Source organism: Halichoeres trimaculatus, unplaced genomic scaffold (genome assembly GCF_033239565.1).
Source record: "Halichoeres trimaculatus isolate MK-OKI-2021-1 unplaced genomic scaffold, fHalTri1.1 fHalTri1_scaffold_22, whole genome shotgun sequence".
Lineage (NCBI taxonomy): Eukaryota > Metazoa > Chordata > Actinopteri > Labriformes > Labridae > Halichoeres > Halichoeres trimaculatus.
The window spans coordinates 10,467,617-10,490,476 of NW_027437200.1; the positions used below are offsets into that span (position 1 = coordinate 10,467,617).

The 22,860-nt window shown below is 41.1% G+C and overlaps 1 protein-coding gene across 3 annotated transcripts in view; it reads left to right on the forward strand.

Annotated features, from left to right (window-relative positions):
- The window catches only part of eml3 (EMAP like 3), a 48,286-nt gene extending 26,106 nt beyond the window's left edge, over positions 1 to 22,180 (forward strand). For 2 of the 3 annotated variants that reach the window (XM_074699406.1, XM_074699405.1), the window contains exons 6-25: positions 2,649 to 2,759; positions 3,016 to 3,044; positions 10,477 to 10,512; positions 10,661 to 10,781; positions 11,001 to 11,150; positions 13,666 to 13,735; positions 13,859 to 13,969; positions 14,267 to 14,362; positions 16,535 to 16,669; positions 16,853 to 16,991; positions 17,183 to 17,334; positions 17,438 to 17,563; positions 17,783 to 17,914; positions 18,027 to 18,094; positions 18,223 to 18,311; positions 18,437 to 18,534; positions 20,292 to 20,379; positions 20,479 to 20,577; positions 20,653 to 20,783; positions 20,964 to 22,180. In XM_074699406.1, the coding sequence (XP_074555507.1) occupies positions 2,649 to 2,759; positions 3,016 to 3,044; positions 10,477 to 10,512; positions 10,661 to 10,781; positions 11,001 to 11,150; positions 13,666 to 13,735; positions 13,859 to 13,969; positions 14,267 to 14,362; positions 16,535 to 16,669; positions 16,853 to 16,991; positions 17,183 to 17,334; positions 17,438 to 17,563; positions 17,783 to 17,914; positions 18,027 to 18,094; positions 18,223 to 18,311; positions 18,437 to 18,534; positions 20,292 to 20,379; positions 20,479 to 20,577; positions 20,653 to 20,783; positions 20,964 to 21,173 (2,191 nt within the window). In that variant the 3' untranslated portion in view covers positions 21,174 to 22,180. The remainder of the gene's footprint in view (positions 1 to 2,648; positions 2,760 to 3,015; positions 3,045 to 10,476; positions 10,513 to 10,660; positions 10,782 to 11,000; positions 11,151 to 13,665; positions 13,736 to 13,858; positions 13,970 to 14,266; positions 14,363 to 16,534; positions 16,670 to 16,852; positions 16,992 to 17,182; positions 17,335 to 17,437; positions 17,564 to 17,782; positions 17,915 to 18,026; positions 18,095 to 18,222; positions 18,312 to 18,436; positions 18,535 to 20,291; positions 20,380 to 20,478; positions 20,578 to 20,652; positions 20,784 to 20,963) is intronic. The other variant, XM_074699407.1, reaches the window with a different exon arrangement.
- The last annotated feature ends 680 nt before the right edge of the window (positions 22,181 to 22,860 follow it).

Sequence of the window (22,860 nt, forward strand, 5' to 3'; positions counted from 1 at the left end):
AAAGGTTTTTTTAGTCTCACTTCCTGTGGTGGAACGGTGTGTCACCAGGAAACGGGGTGTGAGCCAAGACATGCTCAGACAGAAGAGTTTGGTTTGGATTTAAAACTGATCTTTGGGTGTTAGTTGTTATTTGGTCCAGTTCCAGAGACCCAGAAAGATCAAAACTTCATCAAACCCCTCCTCGATGAATTCACAGTTTATGGTTTGGATAAAAAGACCAAGTTGGGTTTTAAATTTGGTCTAAATTTTATATTTCCTCCAGCACTGAAGCTCTTTAATAAAACCCAGCTCTCATTACACCCATAAATAATACTCTGCTCTTGTATTAATTCAGTTCACCAGTGATCGTTTAAAGTTTAGAACCACAGCTAGCCCTAAGCCCAGAGATGATTTTGTGAGAAAGACTTCAAAGATTTAAGTTTTGATTTATCTCTCTGAGATAATAGCCTTAATGTCATTGAGAGGAATTTAGGCATTGATTCATGAGAAAAAAAGTTAAATATTAAAGTCGATTTTCTTTTGGAGAATATACAGAGATATACAAAACTGTCAAAGGATTGAGAGTTTATCACTAAATCTCAGTAGTTCATCATGGTTATTCCTATTTTAAATCTTATTTGGTCTTTAAATATTTTTAAGTCAATACAGAATAATGTCAATCAGGCATTTTCCAACTCATGCACAAACCAAAACAAAGTTTATCTAGTCATGTCTCATGTTTCACTAAACTACATTTGGACTGTGCATAGGCTGCCTGAACAAAGCTCTGTGCATTCTGCAGAAACTCATGAAATCTAACAGCTGACGTCTTTAAATTAATGTATTTATCATGATGTGAAAGTATGTGAGTTAAAAAAAAAAAAATGTATATAAGAGGACACAAAAACAGTTTTACAGTTACATTTAGCAGATACCTTTGTCCAAAGCAACGTACAACACAAGCAAGAATTTAGACAGAAGGAAAACCTAGTTAGTGCGACAACAGTGCTACAAGTTATTCGGCTGCAGGTGCTGCTGTGAAGCCGGGGGGGGGGTTACAAAAATCAACAAGCCAACAAACCACAATATACTTCAAACTTCAACAACATTCGTTAGTAGTGCTAAAAAAATCACAAGAGCTGAGTCTTAGACCTACTGACTCATTCTACACCTGAGAGCAAAGAAGAGAAGAGTCAGATTAAGTGCACAAGTGTTCCCAGATAAGTTTTCAGACATCTCTTAAAAGTAGAAAGGGACTCTGCGGATCATATAGTTGGGTAATTCATTTCACCCTTTGGGAACAAGAGAGGAGAAGAGTCTGGCTAGTGATTTGGAGCCGCACTGGGCTGGGAGCACCAGGCGTCTTTCACAAGCAGAGCGTAGTGGGCGAGAAGGGGAGTAGACCTGGATGAGGGACTCCAGGTAGGCAGGAGCCATTCTTGTCAATGTTTTGTAAGCCAGAAGAAGAGCTTTGAATCTGATTCAAGCTGCTACTGGAAGCCAGTGAAGAGAGATTAACAGCTGCTTGACGTGTGCTATACTGTACTGTACTGTACTGTACTGTACTGTACTGTACTGTACTGTACTGTACTGTACTGTACTGACAATACTGTAATAAAGTTATGAAATGGTGCAGAAAAAGCTAAGAAAAGTAGTCTAGGAAGGAGGATGAGAAATATTTGGGGCAGAAATATTGTTTTCTGGTGTAGAATGGTCTTGAAACATCCTGACATGAAGTCACTAACCTCTCATTTTTTATTTTTTCTCATAAAGTGTAGATTACTTTTGGACTCGTCATCCGAGCCATACGTGAGAATGGGTTTGTTAAAGTATAATGTGACGTTCAGAAGTGCAGTGGTGTCATTGTTTTATATCACAGCTGCAGCAGAAAGATGGAGAGTGATGTGGGAGCTGAACTACAGTGTGCAGAAAGGGACAAAATTCATACAATTAAAATATAGTACATTTCAATGCAAAAAAGGGGGAGCCTAGATACAATATTTAAAAAATACTTAATTTAACAATAACATTTCTTAAAACTAGTCAAATCATCTGTCTATACAGCAAGATAATTTAACTTAAATACTTGATCTTTAAATAAGAATGTTAAATCTAGAAATGGGCCTTGAGAAATATTCCAAGTGTTGAAACAGAAGAAAAATGTACACTTCCAAATTAAAATACTTAATAAAATATGAAAAAAACACTGAATATAAGCTATAAAAATCTAGTTTCTTTCTTTTTTTATTCTTAAATTTAGCAAATGAAAGCTAGGGACAAGAAAAATACGACTAATTTGAATGAAAAATTACTCAATATGAGAGAAGTATGTTTTTTGATATAAGTGGGCTCATCTTGAAATCAGCATAATCCCACGCTGAATCTGGGAGTAAAAAGGTTGCTCTATTGCTGTCATAACCTTAGTGAAGTGCATGTAGGGCTAAGCTGAACACCTGTGTGGTGGTGAGTGAAGCTGAACCGTGAAGCAGAGACTCATGATGGTCACTTAACCCAGATGACTCCTCCTGCATGTTTCTGTTTCCCTGCTGCTCTCACTCTGGTTTCTACGGGTGTTTCGCATGCATTAGATCGAGGACTAACAGCATCCCTCTGAATGTGTCTGCAGTCCCCTCTCTCAGACTCTGACTCCTCTCCTCGGCTTGTTTCAGGGTTCGCAGGAACAGCGAGAAGCTGGGGAACCCAGAGAAACAGAGGAAACGTCTGGACAAGAAGGCGGCGTCCTCAGCTAACCTCCTCACCCGCTCACCCAGCCTAGAGAAGTGAGTCACAGGGCTGCAAATCAGAGTTGACACAAACACACACACACACACACACACACACACACACACACACACACACACACACACACACACACACACACACACAGTCAGGGACTCTCATGTCTCATTAAAGAGATACAGGCTGAAGCTCTGAAGGCCCTCATGAACAATAATGAAATTCCTCTCACACACTCAGAATCCTGCAGAGACAAATGGACTAAAACATGTTTGTCTTCCCCTGTTTTTGTCTTGACAGTCGAGCCAAAGAGCTGATCAACAGTGCAGGTGAGTTATTATTAGTTTACGCTCCAAACTGTAAAAGAATTTAAATTTATAAATTTTAGATATTTGGGGCGCTGGTCTTCAATTGAGGTGCAGAAGCTGAGGGCCTCGCTGCGGCAGTTGCTGGTTTGTATCTGCAGCTGTCTCCCTGTAGCTGTCCAATCAGTAAAAATATAAACGCACAATTCTTTAAATATATATGTACATATACCATAAATGTTTAACATGGATGTTTTGATAGACCCCCAATACTTATTTTCCTGAATCAATGTAGCAGCTCTAATAGCTAAAATCTATCTGAAAATCTGTCTAAACCACACAACATGTCTCTGCTTTGGTTTTTGCACTGAACTCTTTTTAATTCATGTTTGAAATAATAATTCCCAGCAAAACTGGAAATTCAATCAAGTTTTTGTCTCATAAATAGTAGAGGATGGTCTCTTTCAGTTTAATATGAGCCACAATCACCTGACAACCCAGAAAAATCTGATTTTAAGATATTAAAAGACAAAAAAGATGCATAGAATTTTTGAAAATGTTGAAAAAAACTGCAAATTAAAGAATTATTTGAAGTTTAATTTTGTAACACCTTTACTTTGAATTGAATCCAGGTCAGGTGCTCTACAGACACTGGGGGAAAAATACAAGAAACAATAAATAGATAAAATAGAATACCATCAAAACATATGTAAAAGAAAGATTTTAGAGTAGAATTGAAACAACAATTATGTGTGTTTATGTTATTAAATAGTTAAAATAAACAAATAAATAAGTGGTAAATTAAAAGTTAGTTAAATTAAGGTTAAAATGATAAAAAAAGAAGTTAAAAGAAATTAGACAAAAGTTTGAATAAAGTCAGACTGAATACACAGGTAAATCGTTAATGTGTAAAAGAAAACTGGGTAAAAAATATCCTTACTATTTATTGTATTTGGAAAAAAAAATCCATGCAGCATTTTTGTCATATTATATAAAAATACATATAATATATATCATATTATAATATTACTACATTTAAATAACAGATTTTATGTGTATATGTATATATATCTATATATTCTTTTTTTTCTTTTTGTTGACTTGTCAGGTGGATGTGGTCCATATTAGTTCTGATTAGATCATTTTCACAGAAAATTAAACAAACACTTTTTACATTTTAAGTTTGTTGTGAGTCTGGTGCTTCTAATAGAATAATACTGAAGTCAACACCAGTGAGAAAAATAAACATTTTTACCTTAATATGTTTTTCAAAGCTTAGAAAATAGTTTAAAAATGAACTTGTGCTCAATGTATTGGAAACACACTCATAAGGACTAAGAAGGGACTCCTTTGTTGGCAGCAGGTTGAGGTTTAAGGTTCCTAAGTCTGGTGACATTATGTGCAGTGTGATATTCATGTTTTTGATTTTTCCTTAAATTTACATGAGCTGTCTTTGCTGTGAATTTTAATTTACTGTGTATAAATTTATCATGAAATGCCATGAATTTGAATATTTCACACCCCCTTTATTCCTGCTTGTGCTGGCTGTAAGTTATGATCATACACCAATGATTGAGTGAATTCCAACAGACACACTGCAGAGAACGAGGGATGATGATCAGAAACAGCTGAGACGAGGACTTTGAATTGAGCAGGTGCTGAGCTGAAGCGGTACCCTGTTAGCCCAGTTTCCTGAACTCTTCTCAGAGCAAGTCTTTGTCCTGCTCTGTAACTCAGTAACCAGAGATATCCTTTAAAACTGAGCACAAAGACACACCTTCAGATCAAAGCTGAGCTAACGAAGTGAGGGAAAGGAGCAAACAAAGAGCTGAAGGCTCACAGACGTTCACATCCTGAACAGAGAGAATTCATCCTGGTGCAGCGAGTTCAGTTCTTTGCAGAGTTCTTCCTGCAGAAAGAGTCACTTTGAGCTGCTCCTGATCTGTGTGTTTGTAGAAAAACAGGATCCTGTGACTGACAGGTGACCTGAAACATGAAAGACTCTTCCAGTCCTGAATCCCCAGCTTGTTTTGTAACACTCTGAGTCTTTTCCCACGTTCCCCTCCTCCTCCCTGATTCCACTGCAAGAAAAGACTGACTCCTCCATCTCCTCTCATGCTCGAGCCGCTCTTTCTGGTTCACACATGGAGTCATTTGTGTAAAAACGAGAGCATTTCCCAACAAACCACAGCGTGGTTGGAGGAGCTTTTATGAGAGCTGGCTTCACTCTGCTCTGTTTTTAGGCCTCATTCCTGCAGGGTTCTGTGTTTCAGTTCAGGAAATGATGTTTGTGACGGTCAGAGAGAAGAAATTCAGAGTCTGGGAGTGAAAAACTTTGGCTTACATGTCGAATAAACATGAAGCAGTTAGCCTTCAAAACCAGCCGTATGTTTTTACATCAACATGTCCAAATCTGTCTAAAGTGAAAACATGAACAGACACAGCCTTTCTTCTTTTTGCAGCTGAAATTTCAAACTTAAATCTTTTAAATCTTCATCATTTCATGCATCCATTATATCTACAAGTTTTGGGCCTAGGGTCCCCAAACTTTTCAGTCTGCAACCTCCAAAAAAGGGGAAAAAGAGACAGTTGACCCCCTGCTGTGTGAATACACTAATAGGCCATTCCTAGAACAGGAGAAGTCCTGGAAACAAAATTTGTCTGATGTGTATAACATCAGTCTACCTTTGGTCACATGGGGCTGTGTTTCATAAGTGAATCTGCCTCTACTGATGCCAGCTTTATCCTGGTCTACTCACCACGAGGTCCTCAACAAAGACATGTGGAAAACAGCTCAAACATTTTCTGTTTGTATTCTTTTATTTCAAATTTAACTTCTTTTTGTGTTAAGGCTCTAACATTGGATGATATTATATGCATCTGTAAATAGTTTTGGGTTTTGGAAGGCAGTTTAAGACCTTAACTTTGGGAACCACTGGTGTAACTACATCGAAGTCCTAGCTAATGCTGTGTTCCCCATTTTGCGTACTTCTGCACTTACACTTTCTACTATTGACATTTATTACTATTTTGAATACAAAAGTGTGTCAACACACTGACAGTATGGAAAAACACAGGGCACCTGATTTCTCAGCTGGCGCGCCCAAAACGGTCCAAAAGTTGAGTGTGGAACAACTTTTGTCCTGGAACACTTCTCACCTTCACCCTATGGCTACGTGAAAGAAGGGGTGGGAACGGATCAATCAATGGCTGATGGAAAAGCAGAAGAAAACCTGTGAAATGCAGTTGTAGTTTCTGGTAAATGCAAAGCCACAGTGTTTGATGTAGGACAACACAACCACTGTCATTAGCACCCTCTTGTGGAAGTGCATTAGGCGCAGCATCTTAAACCCCCTCCATCCTGGCTCTGTTATGACCCATAGACTCTACAATTAATGGACCAAGTCTCCCTGACGTCACCCGCTGTTTCTGAAACAGACTTTTGAAGCAACTTGGCTAAAGCGGCCATATTGGAAGTGATGAGGGCTTTGAGTACAGCTCATCAGTCACGTGAGCTGAGCTGTGAGTCTGATTGGGCAAGCTCACAATCTTAATATCCTCTCAACTGCTGAGTTAGAAAAAATTGTGTGCTGATGGTGAAATTTGGGAATAAGACAGGAGAAGTTTTTGAAACAGGCTGTAAAAAGGTTAATTTCTGCTTTGAAAACTGCTTTTTTTGGCTTGGTGTGTATGTGACATCTGGTCCAGCATCAAGCAGACAATCTAGAAACAGCAGATTTTAGCACTTCCACGTTTCATATTCTTCGACCGGAGGTTGGTTGCTGCTTGGTTATGACATCAAACAGAGGAAGACTCCACCCGCTAATCCACCTCTGCAAGTTTGACCATACAGTGTAGATGTAAGAGGGATGTAAACATCCAGTCTCAAACTCGGAGCATGTCAGAGCCTTGTGTTAGCCAGAGAAAGACTTACAATCTTTAAATCATCTTAAGGTTGAGAAGAATTAAGGACTACAACAGTTAAAGAAGCAGAAAATGAACCAATTCAAATTCAGACACTGTTTACTGCAGAAATCCTCAGAGATGAAAAAATATTTCCAGAGTTCAGGAACATCAGAAAATATGAGAAATTGTTCTTGAATGTTTTAAAACTTCAGGAATCTTTTGGTAATGAAATGCAGTTTTGTCATTATTGAGCAAAGTGTAGTTTGGTCTGATGATGATAAATCCTCTGTGAGCCACAACCAAATTTTCAGCTTTTTGTTGGTGATAAATAACTTCTTCTCTCTTTGTTGTTGATGTTTACAGTCTGGGAAGAAAGAATGGATCTGGATTTAAGCAATGACATTGAATTTATTTATTTTTATTTCAACCAGTTAGATAAATATTAATTCAATTATACGAGAGCTGAGACTAGCAGACAAACAACAGTTAAAAAACATGTCAGCGTATTCTGGATCACAGGACAGTCATCAGTCAGAGCATCTTGAAGCTGATGTATCACTGATCTAAAAACATTTAGAGAGACCAGCACAGACCAAAACCCTTCTGCAGGGTCCAGTCTGCTGGAGCCGAGAACTTAAAACTCTTCATTTCAAGACACTCTGAGGACAGAAAGACGAAGCAAGTTCACCTTATGATGAGGAAAGGCAGCTGCACGTACAAGTTTAAAGAGAGGAATGAAGGAGAATCACTGATCTGTCTGCTGATGGGATCAGATATTGTGTTAAGAGAGTTCACATCCAGCTACTCTCCATGTGGATTGTTCTCCATGCAGTCAGACGTCCTGAAACACTCGTAAATGACGCAGCTTGGATCTCAAATGGAAACTGAAACACCCCTAGAAAACCCGATCCTGCACAATCAGGGTCTGTGGAGTCTCTGAGCAGAGTTTATAAAAAAAGGCTGACAAGATTTTTTTTATTATGACACAATCCTGGTAATTTTTCTCATTATGTGAGTTAGTGCAATCTGTGCAGTGTGTTTAAAGATGGTGAAGGAGGTTATTTTTGACATTTTTATTCGTGCATCTGAGCCATCAACAGGCATGTTAACTGTGTCATGAGTCCTTCAGTATCAGTCTCTTTTACATCACCATTTTTAAGGCCAGACTTAAACATCAATGTGATGTGTCGTCACGGTGTTGGATCGGTGTTTTGGAGGTACATCAAACGTCTCCCCTCTCCTCTCTTCTTCACGTGCAGTCGGGCTCTGCAGGGACAGTCTGTTCACTGTCTCCTGGAGTCACGTGCTCTGTGGTTAGCCGAGCGCGCGCTCCTCTCCAGCTCTCCTGACGGGTTGATGGATGATGGGCTCTGCAGAGGAGGCTGCCAGAAAAACATTTTTCCTGCTCTCTGTCATTTTCACTCGGGTCCTGTCCTCACAGTTTTTGTTTGTCTGAGTGATAGTTGTGTGTGGGATGAGTCTGAAGATATTTATGGGTCGAAGGACAAAAGCTCTGACTTTAAAATATCAGCTCAGAGGACTCATGGTCCTCAATTTGTTGTTTGTTGAAACAGATTCAGAGCCCTCAGTGTCAGACTTTGTTTGATCCAGGAGATGGTGGATGTCTGACCTTTGGGCAGAGCTTAAATTACAGCTTCATGTGGAGTTATTACAGTCATCAGTGTGATGTATGGAGAGCTGCTTTTTGGTGTGTGTGGTGAAGTGATCGCCATCTGGACTCATTTAACAGAAACTGGTCCTCATACTTCAGTGTGAGGTGGGAATAAAAAAAGTGAGCAGAGGAGGATGATAACTGAACCTTCTATTCAGAGAAAGGACTCAGACTGAAAGCTTCTCCTGGATGTTGATGATGTGTTTCAGAGCTCAGCTTGTGCAGACCTGAGAGTCTTCAGCCCACAGGTGTCAGTACTTTGTGTTTCCACACCAGAATTTCAACCAAGACCCATAAAGAGTGAACTTTCCAGCAGCTAAAAGGGGTGTGAGTGTGCATTCTTGTATCAACCTAGGGAGGGCATTGCATCTTGCACCACTATGTTTCTGCAGAAGCACAGAACTGATAAAACATGCCCTTTAAAAAAGGATGAAAAATAGAGGAGATGTTGTTGTGTGTTAAGAGTTTGTACTGATTGAAGACTTTGATGACAAATACTTGACAAATAGACGCATGCATTAATATTATCAGCATTAAATGAGCTTCTTGTCCTCCAGGGCCACTATGGCTTCATCAACAGGAAGGGTGAGCAAAAGGGTGTTTCAAGATCTTTGAATTCAGAAATTAAACATGGAATCAAATGTACAGAGTTTTACATGCAGGAGGGCAAACTGTAGAAGTTTTCTGAGACTTCTGGTGTAGAAAGTCAAGTCAGAGCAGAAGTTTCATAAACAAGCATTCTTTTTAACGTCCAGCAGGGGGCGACTTGTCGATCTGTGAGAAAATCGTCCTCCTTCTCTCAGCTGTTCCCTTAGCATGTTTAGAGTCTTAATCTCTAATTTCAGTCTTCTTCTTAACTTATGGTCCATTTAAGAGTGACACAGAGCAGGAAGGGAGGAGTCAGACCAGGGAGACCTGCTGGGCCCAGCCAACCATGTGAAACCTAACAACCAGAATTAAATGTACCAACATGTGTCCATCCTGTTGTCATAATGTGGTCACTCCTGGCGGGGAAGCTACTAAAATGTCAGATGCTGCTTTAAAGAGCTCATGGTCAAACTGTGTCGGTAGTTTTACAGTCTGTGGCACAAAGTTAAACATAGTTTGGAGATGCAAAGATTTTGTCTTTTGCTAAAATATTGGACAGGAGCTCAAAGAAGAGTCAGATCAATGAGAGAGTCCAGAGTTTGGACCACAAAATTTTGGCTCTACTAACTCTTTGTAGATGATTCAGCTCTCTATGTTTCATCGAAAGCCAGTTTATAAAGACTGATGGTTTGACTCTGAAACCACATGAAAGGTATCTAATCTAGTCTTCGACCACCTCAGGAAGAAGCTAACAACTGTAAAACTTCCTGAATGAGCAGTGGACAGAAAACAGCTGGATGGAAACAACTGTGTGTCTCTTTTTTTGTTTCATCCTTTTTGCTTCCACCGATCATTTCTCTTCCTTAGTCAATGACACTTTATAGACAGGTTTTTCCTCATATAGTGATCAGATCACTCTCCTCATCCTCCAGTAGCTCAGTGAAACAGTTAAGCTGTGTGATGTGTGTCCTTTCGTTCTGCTTCTCACCATCCCATGACTCTGTCGTTCCTAGAAAGGGGTTCAAGTCTCCATGGATTTTCACCACTTACAAGATCATAACAACAGATAGCTGAACCTCCATCCTGCTAGGCCTCGTAAATAGTCAAACCGGTCGCCAAGCTCTCAGAGCTGGGCTGGAGGAAAATCTAACTCAGCCTGAAACTCAAAGCTCGTAGATTTGAGTCGTATAAACGGGTTATAGATCCTCTGGGATCCCTCAGGTCAGCGTCGGGTCAGCTGTGAGTCAGAGTTTTTATCTGTCTGCTAACCTCGTGTTTTCACCCTCACAGGTTCTCCCGGGTCCAGACGAGGAGCCAAAAGCCAAGGTAGGTCTGCTGTTCATTCACTTTCAGCTCTATTTATGTCCTTTTAAAACTTAACAAGTCAAACACGCAGACCGAGCCCAGGAGGATGTTTCAGTATACTCTGATGAAGAAAATGTTTCATCACAGCTCCTCTGCTGTTTGTTTCCAGGACAGTCGATCAAAATGTTCATCCGGGGCCGGCCCATCACCATGTACATCCCCTCCAACATCCAGAACTATGAAGACCTGAAGATGGAGCCGCCCTCAGACCGGCTGGAGCTGGACTGGGTGTATCCTCCTCGAGCTTCATTTTCATTTTTATGAGAGCCGTGTTACATTCAGAGCGAGCTGAGTTCACTGTTTCCTGGTCTGACGCCTCGCCGCCAAAGATAGAGATGATCTGTTTTATTCATCTGATGTTTCAGTAACTGTTGGCTCTGCCAGATGTTTAAATAACACCTGTGTATATTACAAGTGTTCCAGTTTTTCGCCTTGACTCTGTGACTCAGGTATGGTTACCGGGGGCGGGACTGCCGGGCTAACCTGTACTTCCTGCCGACAGGAGAGGCAGTGTACTTCATCGCCTGTGTGGTCGTTCTTTACCACGTCAACAACCGGACACAGCGACACTACCGCAAACACACTGACTGTGTCCGCTGGTCAGTACAAAAGTTTTGATTGGTCTGTTGTTTTAGAGATAAAGGTGCAGTGAAACCATGAATCAATCTGAAATCAACCCAGGTTTCTTTAGATTCCTTCAGAAGAAAACTCACTCAGACTAAATTCCATCACCAAAAACAGAATGTCACTTTAGATTAAACTCAAATTTTAAGGCACTTTTAAACAGAAGGGTTTAGATTTAGTTCCTGGGTGGTTAATGCTCCCTCTGAAAAGGTCCTGATAGTGGGGAAGACTGCGGTTTTAAGTTCAGTAACCTTGGCGAGGAACTAGAGACTTTCTGATAAATTCTGTGCTTCGGCAGCAAGAACCAGGGTCTAAATTTTGTTCCTGGGTAGGTAATCTCCACCTAAAACAGCCTCACATAGGGGGTGGTACTTTCCAAAGTTCCTGGACTTTTGGGGGCAAGACCTAAAATGCTGAACTTTTCTGATTGGTAGAGTGCTCACAGTGTTTTTATCTGTGCTGTTTTGACTACAGGAACTTTCTCCAGGAACAAGGAACTTTTTTTTTTTATTATAAATGTATTTATTGTGCAGACTTTGAAAGACATCATGAACAATGTACAGGTATATCTCCAAGTGAGAAGTCTGACATTTTTTTTTAAGACATTTCTCCAAGAACTTAACAAAAGAATACTGAACAGAACCTGACAAGGAACTTTTTTAATGTACTCTGTGCTTCTAAAACAGGAACAAGGATCTAAATTGAGCTCCTGGGTAGTTAATATCCTCCCTAAAAAGGTCCTCCTCTGGCTGTAGTACTTTCAAAGATCTAAGAACTTTCAGGGTGAGGCCAGGGAACTTTTGCAGAGCTATGTGTTTTCCGAGTGCTACAACTAGGATCTACATTTAGTTCTGGAGATAGATTTACCTCTGAATCAAAAATGCCCCTGCCTGGGGATTAGCACTTTTCAAGGGTCCAGGAACTTTTTTGGAGGACAAGGCCTGCAAGCTGGAGGTGTCTGATTGGTGAAGCAGCCACAGTGTTTTTATTTCTGTCTACAATAGCAGCTAACATCACTGGCTCACGCTGATCAAAGAAAAGACGATCTTTGTGGAGGGAACGTTTACTTCCTGTAGAGCAGGGATGTCCAATTCGTGCCATGGAGGGCCAAGAGGCTGCAGGTTTTCTTTCCAACCAGAAACTCCACCAGCTGATTCCACTGATTACCTCACCTTCAACCAGAGAGCAAGGGCTAATCAGTGGAATCAGCTGGTGGAGTTTCTGGTTGGAAAGAAAACCTGCAGCCTCTTGGCCCTCCATGGCACGAGTTGGACATCCCTGCTGTAGAGCATCTCTGCAGTCAGCTTCCTCTCACCTGTGCCCTTGGAGGTAGATTAAAAACTGGTTAACGTCTGAGTCCTCAGACACGCCAGGAGCTGATGAAGTTATTTTTGGTTTCACCTTGAAATGAACTCGATCAGGTCTTTATGTGGCAGCTCGGGCGGGTGTGTGCTCGCTAACATGTCACCACCTGCCTGTCAGCCACCTGAACCACAAACCTGAACGGATATATTCACTGACAGAGAGGGTGTGATTAGACGTCTGATCGGGACTTTCCTCTTGCTTCTTGTCTGCTGTCAGCTGAGCTCAGAAACACTTAAAATGACCTCCAGTGACCCTGAAAGAAATTTAATATCTGGTAATTAAAAATCACTTTTAATACGAACTGATGCTGAGCGCTCAATAAGAAACAACCTAACCCAACATGAGATGTGTTTTTGGAAGTTTGCTGACAGACGTGACTTTAAGCAGAGAGAGTTAGAGATGGACCCATCTTCAAACTAACGTCTCATTTAAAGCACTGAAAGGTCAAACAGGCTGAATTTTATTAAAGGACTTTAAAATGATGGTTTCTGGAGCACAGACGAAGACAGCTATATGACTTGTGTGGTTTTGGCACGAGTATATGGGAACGGGGATATGTAAGGACCCTGTCATGTACGTAAAAAATAAAAGCAATAAGAGTGGAACAGAAAACACATTTGTTCCATTCTTCAGCTCTAAAAATAGAGTTTATATAAAATATGTGACTGAATTTTCTGCAGTTTCCACAGTCTGTGCTGTCCTTGAGGCCAAATCATCCACAGAGCATATCTAATATTAATATGTAATTTTTTAAGAGGTGATTTGTCTTCGTGATCTCAGGCGAGGAAACTGGAAAACCTCACAGGAGCACGCGGACAGTTTGTTGGTGCAATCTGAAGATGTAACAAACATTCGAACATTACTCACTAACTATGTTTACACCTTTAATAAAATACGCAAACTGTCTGAGTTTTTCCCGACTTCCTGAGTTTCTTGGGAGCTCCTAGGACTCCACAAAGGTGAATTTTTAAAAAACACCTGAAGGCATGTGGAGGTAGATAGTGACAACACACTCTGCTGTGTTCATACAAATGTCCACCCCTTGAGTTAGCTTAGGATGGAAACAGCTGAAGATGCAGGAAACACTTTACTTCATAATTTCTGACATTTCTGTTCCTCCTGCAGTCTGACTCTTCATCCTGACAAAGTGAGGGTGGCGTCCGGACAGACAGCAGGCGTGGATAAAGATGGAAAGGTGACAGACATTTGACTTCATATGTTGGCTCAGAATGACAATATGTGGTGTGTATATCTGCTGTAACTTAGAGTGTGTGTGTATATATATATATATATATATATATGTGTGTGTGTGTTTCAGCCTCTGCAGCCCTGTGTTCATATCTGGGACTCGACCACACTGGTCACCCTGCAACAGATTGGTCTGGGAACCTTCCAGAGAGGAGTAGGATCAGTCGCATTTTCCTTTGCTGTAAGTAAATCCAGGTTATATCATTAGAGTTTTTTTTAAACATCTTTCGGCTTTTATTTTGAATGGACAGGGAGAGGGATAGCATTCTCTGAATCAAACACTAGTGATGACTGTATCCTCTGAGCACAGGATGGCAGCAAACCAGGGACCCGTAACTACTGATATTTAACCACTTATTCAAATCAATTAGATAAAAAAAATAATTTGCATACCCAGTTCAGTTTATGAGTTGAAATGTGAAACCTGGTGTAAATTGTAAATTAATGGTGTGTTTCAATCTGTGTATGTTGTTTTTAGGACAGTGGAGCATCTCTGTGTGTGATCGATGACTCTAATGAACACATGCTGTCAGTGTGGGACTGTAACAAAGGGACCAAGACAGCAGAGGTTAAGGTAAACAACAACCTGTTAATATAACGTGTTATACTCCAGTCCTGCAAGTGGTTTACCGTAACATTACAGGCTAAAGCAACAGGCTAACTGCAGCTAAAGTTAGCATCCTGAAGCTAACACAGAGACAGGGGGGACACTGAGGAAAAGCTCTTGCATCTGCTCCACAGCACACAGCATTCAAAATACTCACATTTCCAGGGTCTGAGGTTTGTTGGTGGATGGTTGGTAATGCGCCTGGATTCAGGACCAGTCTATTGGCTAGCCCTCTGTTGTACTGTCCCACACACACATGCACAGTTTTACTGAGTGTAGCTGGCACATTTCCTTGATAAATGAACTCTAGACACTTAGTCTTGTCTTCTTTTGAGATGGAAAGCTTGTGCATGGAACTATGTGGCTGTTTACAGCCAAAAACAAAGCAGTGATGGCTCGAGGAGGAGGTTCGGGGTATCTGCTCCAGTGGACCAATCACGTCAGACTTGCTCCTGATTGGTCAAAAGAGGGAATCGCTGACGTCGGCAAATCCCCAAAATCCAAGCAGCTCGTTTTAGGTCAGGATTTTACATTCACAAGCACTACTAAGTACAGGTTTTGTCATTAAATATCACATTTTGTGGGCAGGGAGGAAAGCCAAAGACCCACAAATTTCACTTAAAGACTTAATAAAATGATTTTTGTATAATATGGGACCTTTAAACAAGCTTTTCCTATAACAGATCTAATGAATAAGAACATGCACACAAGAGCACATTCTCCTTGCATGGCCTCCTTTCCTCTGCACATTGTTCCGTTTCTTGCACAGCTTGATTTGAAACCAATTCATCTTCTTCCCCTCACCCGGGTCGTGGTGCTACAAGCTGAGCAAGTCACCCCACATGTCCTTCATTTTCATTTCCCACCTCCTCTTGGTGGATTGTGGGATACTTCTACTCCACCTCTTGGAGAAAAGACCCAAAGTAGACAAACAAACCTTTTTAACCACTAAACCAGACAGATTAAGCTGAAACAAGTTTGCAAACATGACTGTCTGCTCATAAGAGGAGGCTTTTACACGTCTGAACACGTTTTTATGTCTTTGCTTTGTGCCTTGTTGTATTTGTTTTCATTATATTTGAATATTTGTTCTTGTTTTTGACATGTTGATCTAAAGTTGGTGTTAAAGTGAGTTTCCTTTTATAAAGTAGGATTATAATGGAACAGCAATTCTGCTCTTGAACTTATAGTTTTAAAAACAACCTTTATGCAACATTTCATGAAGCGTTATTATTACCCTGAAGCAGAAGCACAAATATGAGGAACACAGTAAACACACTTACACACATTCAGTGTGTGTGTGTGTGTGTGTGTGTGTGGAAGTGTGTTCTCCTACCACAGTTTTCTGTCGGTAGAGAGGAAGTCGGTGAAAAAATAGTGGCTGAGTTTCTGCTTCTATGGGCTTTATCCCAAAAACTACTTCCCTTAGAGCTGTTTCTGCTCTGCTGCCATGGCTACAGAGTAAATACTCTACGCACTGAACATGTGTGTGTGTGTGTGTGTGTGTGTGTGTGTGTGTGTGTGTGTGTGTGTGTGTGTGTGTGTGTGTGTGTGTGTGTGATGTGTGTGTTCTGTAATGGAGCAAAGGGAACACACACACACAAACTTTGAAAATGTATGTAACGGTGTGTGATGGCTTTGTGCTGAAACGTGCTGAACTCAAGGTTTAGTTTTTGGAACTGCTTCAGTTATGGAGGGTTTGACTCTTTCACACACACACACACACACACACACACACACACACACACACACACACACACACACACACACACACACACACACACACACAAAATGGGAACATGTTAATTACCCCCTCCCTCCTACAGTGGAAGAGTCCATATGTAGCCTTTATAGCTCAGCCATGAATGAGCTTTCTGTGCAAGAATGATGCTCACTCTACTCTCTGTACACACACACACACACACACACACACACACACACACACGCTCACACTGAGGCTATTTGTACGTGTGTGTTTGTGTCTGGTTGCAGCAAGCATAAACAAAAATCATAGTAGTCTGGACAAGTTTCCTGGTAAACATTCAGAAACAAATTCTCATTTCCAGCCCCAGAAAGTCCTACAAACAGTGTTTTGGAAACTGATGAGGCTGTTTTTGTTTGTGTGTTTTTGTATTTTAGAGCACGAACGAGGCCGTCTTCGAGGTGGAGTTCAACCCCAGCGACAGCTCCAACATCATCACCTGTGGGAAATCTCACGTCTACTTCTGGACGCTCAACAACGGACAGTTCACCAAGAAACAGGGCATCTTTGGAGTAAGACACATTTGAAGCTCATTCATCCTGATAGGAAGAAATCTTTCATCAGTTTTCTACAAACACAAGTCACTACTGTTTCCTCATTTATACTTCTAGTGAATCTCTGCAAAGTCTCAGGTGAATAAACAACATTGAAGACAAACTGTATTGCTTAAAAACGATCTTTTTTTTTCTTTCCAGAAATACAAGAAGCCAAAGTTTATCCAGTGTTTTGTGTTCAGCCTGACCGGAGACGTTCTGACTGGAGACTCTGAAGGAAACATCCTGACGTGGGGAAAATCAGCCGCAGACATTAAAACACTCGGGAAAGGAGCCAAAGGTCAGAATATGAACCTGAATCAGATGAAACAGAAATAAAAAGGTTAACTTTTGTGGGCACAGTGAGGCTCAACTCTTTCGTGTTTGTCAAATGAAAAAAACTAACATGTCATTTTATGATTCTCTTTTCATTAATGATTCATTTAGACGTACTCTGTACACTGATGAAATCTTCCTGCTTTCGTCCTGCAGAGACATTTCAGATCATGCGTCAGACTCGAGCCCATGAAGGCAGCGTGTTTACTCTCTGCACCCTGCAGGGCGGCGCTCTGCTCAGTGGAGGAGGCAAAGACCGAAAGATTATCCGCTGGAGCGCCGACCTGGCTCCAGAGAGAGAGTGTGAGGTGAACGGCAGCTCTGTGTGTGTGTGTGAGATGTGGTGTGTGTAATATCAGATCCTAGTTTATGTTGGAAACTCTTTTTGAATGTTTGTGATAATTTGTTCAGATCCCAGAGAGGTACGGGGCGGTGCGTACCATCGCAGACGTAGACGGGGAGGAGCTATTAGTTGGTACAACCCGGAACGCCGTTCTTAGAGGAACCTTCTCAGACGGGTTCGTGGCCATTGTGCAGGTAGAGGAGAATAAAATTAAACATCTTTATTTCTACCTCAAAGTATTTCTGGATTAAAGCTCCAAACTCCTTTTCTATCTGTGAGAAATGACACCAGTTTTTACAGCTGTTTATGTTAAACTGTGTGTGTGTGTGTGTGTGTGTGTGTGTGTGTGTGTGTGTGTGTGTGTGTGTGTGTGTGTGTGTGTGTGTGTGTGTGTGTGTGTGTGTGTGTTTTAGGGTCATGTGGATGAGATGTGGGGTCTGGCTACACACCCCTCTCAGAACCTCTTCCTCACCTGTGGCCATGACAGACAGGTGTGTCTGTGGAACACAGAGGAGCACAAACTGGACTGGAGCATCAGTCTGGAGGTAAAAACCCTCAATCCCTCATACTCTGAATAAAAACAGCTTATAGACACGTCATGGCGTTATTCATGACATAATAAAACACTCTGACTGTTTTTCTCTGTGTGTCTATCAGGAGTACGGTCTGTGTGCTGGTTTCTGTCCAAATGGTTCTGTGGTTTCAGTCGGACTCAACACAGGAAGGTAACACAGACCAAAGTCACAGAAATGTTACAGTACGACCAGCTCATGAACAAACAATATATCCAGAAACATGTTGTTACCTCTAAAAGAGTCTGATATCTAACTCTACCTGTGTGTCTGTGTGTCAGGTGGGTGGTGCTGGACCTGCTGACCAAAGAGGTGGTCTCTGAGTCCACTGATGGCAACGAGCAGCTGTCCGTCATGAGATACTCACCTGGTCAGTGTTTAGGATTTATAGTCATGAGGAGGATTGCGGTCTATGAAACAAGCACAGTGACTGTGTGTACATGAGTTTATGGACTTCCCCTCTGATGTCAGCGTGTTGCTCTGTTTGTGTTTCAGACGGCAGCTTCCTCGCCGTGGGCTCTCATGACAACTTCATCTACATCTACACTGTGACGGAGAGCGGACGCAGGTACACTCGCTTCGGGAAGTGTAATGTGAGTACGACGACAAATACATATCGACTTTTTCTTTTTACACCTGTCTTCTACTGTACTACATCAGTCCTTATACTTGTTTTCACCTGTCCTTTATTCTTCTCAAATCTGTCCTATGCCTGTCAAACGTATGTATGTTCTACCTTTGTTTGGCATATTTCCTACACCCGTCTTAAGGCTGGTACACATTACAGGATTCTCCAAAACTTCACACATTTAGAGAGCACACACTTGGTGATAATAAAAGACAGATCGCACAAGATTTCTCTCCCCTGATCTTATAGTGTGTGGTCTGCACTCTGAGGACACCACAAATTAACAGATTTTTCAGCAGAGCTTCAGCTTCTTCACGCTCAATGTAGCTGACCCCGGCCACTCAAACAAAGCAGGAGAACTCGACAGGTGCAACTTTCCTTTATTTAATCGGCACTGTGAAACTGGATAGATACAACAAGAGAATTTCATTACAACTTTTAAAATCGCTCAGTTACAAAAATATAAAATACTCCGTTGCATAAATTCATTTACTTGAAACACACAAAGTCCATTAGAAACTCAGCTATAGTTAAAATGCACATTTCATTACCCGTACAAAATGCATCACAAACATTACTGACACCAATTCCAACAAATAAACAAACAACACACATACCTCACTCTGCCGACCAGGGGTGCTAATAACTCTGAGGCAACATCGAGAATCTCTGGTGGGAGCGTATACATGCCACCAAAGGAAACAAATAATAAACAACCGGCCAAACTTCAAAGAACGAATGAAGGAATGAATGAATAAAAGTAAATGGGAGACACTGTAACATACCATGCTGTTCCAAGGAAGAAGCTCGAACAACAACACAGGAGTGCGTCGCTTAAATGCTTCCTGACAGCACACCTTCCGGTCGGAAACAAAAAAGGCTCCACGACGGAAAACACAATCAGAAATAATACATTAACTTCGTTGTGGAAAGGGCAGCCAGGTACACTCAATATTACAAATCTCGCACAGCAAAACGTGACTTCGGTGTAAACAAACATGATGGACGTACAGGAAAAAGTAAAAGTGTTTGTTTTCGAACTCTAGAATTAAAAGAAAAAAAAAAAAAAAAAAAAAAGGATTATGGAAAAGTTTGTGGAGATGGTGGTGATATAAGCTGTATGAATAACAATGCAAGTTGTTGGTGAGTAAAGTTGTTTTAAGTATCACAGATAGATTTCTTACTTCCTCTTCGGTCAGTCAGCTAAGTCAGCTTGCGTCTTGATTGGCTTTGCTCTGGTACGTGTGACATTACACTCTGTACCTGCTCAGCTCCTTTCAGAGCGCCCCACACACTACAGGATTTTAAGTCGCAAATATTAAACATGCTCATTTTCAACAATTTCTGAATCGGAGGTCTTCCAAGCGACTCTGACCTGAAGAAATCACTCTTAACACACCCAACACCACAGGAAAATCACATATGATGTCATCAGACAATCGGGCCTTTGCTGGGTTTGATCGTAAGGAGGAGATCGTGTAAAAAATCAACCTGATTATCCTGTAGTGTGTACCCGCCTGAAAAAAACTTGGGAAGTAAACCCTTTTTAAAATCTAATCTTTTACTTAGTCTAAAGTCATAAAAGTTAGGAGCAAGCTCAATACAGCAATCTGAAAACAAAGGTAAAGATATGGATCACCTGGAGCCTGTTTACATTAAAAAAATATGTAGAATAATCTTATATTCCTGTCCTGAGTCTGTCTCTGCTTCTTGTCCAATCAGGGTCACTCCAGCTTCATCACTCACTTGGACTGGTCCAAAGACGGGAAATATATCATGTCCAATTCAGGAGACTACGAGATCCTCTACTGTAAGAGAACATTAGAAAATGATCATATGTCATCGACACACTGTTACCTGTTTGCTGACCATTCTGAATGGGTGTGTTTGTGTGTGTTTTGTGCACCAGGGGACATTGCAGGAGGCTGTAAACTGCTGAGGAATCGATTTGAGAGTAAAGACAGAGAGTGGGCGTCTTATACCTGCGTGCTTGGCTTCCATGTCATGGGTAAAAAAGGTCATATAGTACATATGGTTCTGTTCTGTGTAAAATCAGGTGTGTGACGGTGTCTCTGTGTCTCAGGTGTGTGGTTGGAGGGCTCAGATGGCACAGACATCAATGCCCTGTGTCGCTCTCACAGTGAGAGGATGGTGGCTGTGGCTGATGACTTCTGTAAAGTTCATCTCTTCCAGTATCCCTGTCCTAAACCTAAGGTAGGTAACCTCTCTGTCTCTCTCCACATCACAGGATGGTGCATCAAAACTCAGTTTGAACCAGAAATGGTCTCGGACGCAGCAAAATGCATCATCTCAGAAACACTACCCTGAATCCTGAGCAAGGATAGTTTACTCTAACTCTGCTCTTACTTTATGAACACTCTCTTTGCTCTCCAGGCCCCGAGCCACAAGTACGAGGGTCACGGCAGCCACGTCACCAACGTCTGCTTCACCCACAGTGACTCCCACCTGCTCTCCATGGGGGGGAAGGACACCTGCATCCTCCAGTGGAGGGTGATAGGGGGAGGAGGTGTGGGGGACAGCAGGGAGAGGCTGACCTCCCTGTCATCCACCTCGACCAGCTCCCCAGAGCCTGTGAGTGGATAAAAAGGAGGTAGATCAGACCTAACCTGACCTGACCTGAGAGAGGGCGTGTTTCCACAGCCTGAGGAGAGAGTCTGAGCTGCACCGCTGTGATGTGTTGACCACATGTGGAGGAATCATCTCACACTCCTTTGAAATCCTGGTGTGAAACTGGACACTGTGATTCAGGATCTCTCTGGTTCTGTCCGACACGAGGTGAAGAGGAGGAGCAGAAGAAGAAGAAGAAATGGTGGTATGTGTTTGCTGGTACAGAACATGACTTCTGCAGAGACTGTTTGTGAACATTTTTGTGTTTTCGTAATCAAACTTACTAAAGAGCCGCATCATGGTGCTTGCCATCGAGCCTTCACAGGTGTTATAACGTTTTAACTTGTTTGTTTTATTTTAAAGGGTAGTTCTGACATTTTTAAATCTGGTCCTTAATCTCTATCATTTGGGGTCTGAATAACTGATAGTGACAAAAAGTTTTAGATTATTGCAGAGGATTTCCTCATCCTGGACACGCTGTAACGTCTTCGAAATAATCATGATGGATCAAAGTGTGTTCACTGAATGTTCTTGTTTTGTCCCTAACATCAGATTGAACTGTGGGAATTGCTTGTTTACCTTTCCCTCTTTGATTTGTGTTGTTTTAAATGAGAATATTCACTATTTAAACTATCACAGTATTTACATATAGTGCATGGTTGCTTTGAATAGATAAACATCTCCTCTAAACCAAAAGTTCTTATTCTTATAAGTCATTCAGACCCTAACAGTGAGTAAAGATAGAGCCCAGGTTTTAAAATATCTTAATTAACCCTTTAACCAGTGTTTCCTCGACATCTCAGCTAATACTGAAGCTGTTTAAACATTAATGTTTGCATTAAACAAACTGTGACAGATTCTTCCAATGAAATCATCTCTTTGCATTTCTGAGTAATTAACTGTTTGTAATCAGTACTCCTGAAAATGATTACTTTAATACCATTTTATGTATTTAAGAGAATATTGGGACTACTGTGATGTATTAACCTCCCAATAAAGAACTGAAGACTGCTCATTGTAATGTGTGTTAAGTGTCACTAGTGGGCAGTGCTGCTCCAAGAAACACTGCTGTGTGATGTCCCAGACCAAAATGTCCCAGACTGAAAGTAAGTTCATCCCAGGAAACTCTTTCAATGATTGTTTCTGTACAGGAGAAAGGTGAGTAGATGGTTATAAAATCCCAGGAAATGGCAGAAGACATTTTTTACACAATAACTAGTTTTAAAGTCCCTATAAACATAAAATAAATGTTTTAACACAATCTTAAAAAGTTAAATGTGAACTTAAATACTGTTAGGACAGTAATAAATATTAATGACCACAAATACAGCAAAAAAAAAAGTTAAAGAGTGGATAAAATGGGTTTATTGCAGGGACAATGGAATCACTTAGTAAAACGGTAAAATGCAGAACAAATTTTTCAAAGCTCCCGTGACAAGTTTTTCACACTTTATGGAAAAGAGGAGGGTAAGACACAAACGGTTACTGCTGAAGAAGCTGGATCCAAGCAGATCACTGGAAGGAGGAGTGTAAGAACAAATGATGGTAGAAAAAGATGCTCAAAAAGCAAGGATAACCCCAAAACCCACTCAAGAACTTCACAAGGAGTGGAACGAGGCTGGAGTTAGAGCATCAAGAGCCAGTATGGACCGACGGTCGGATC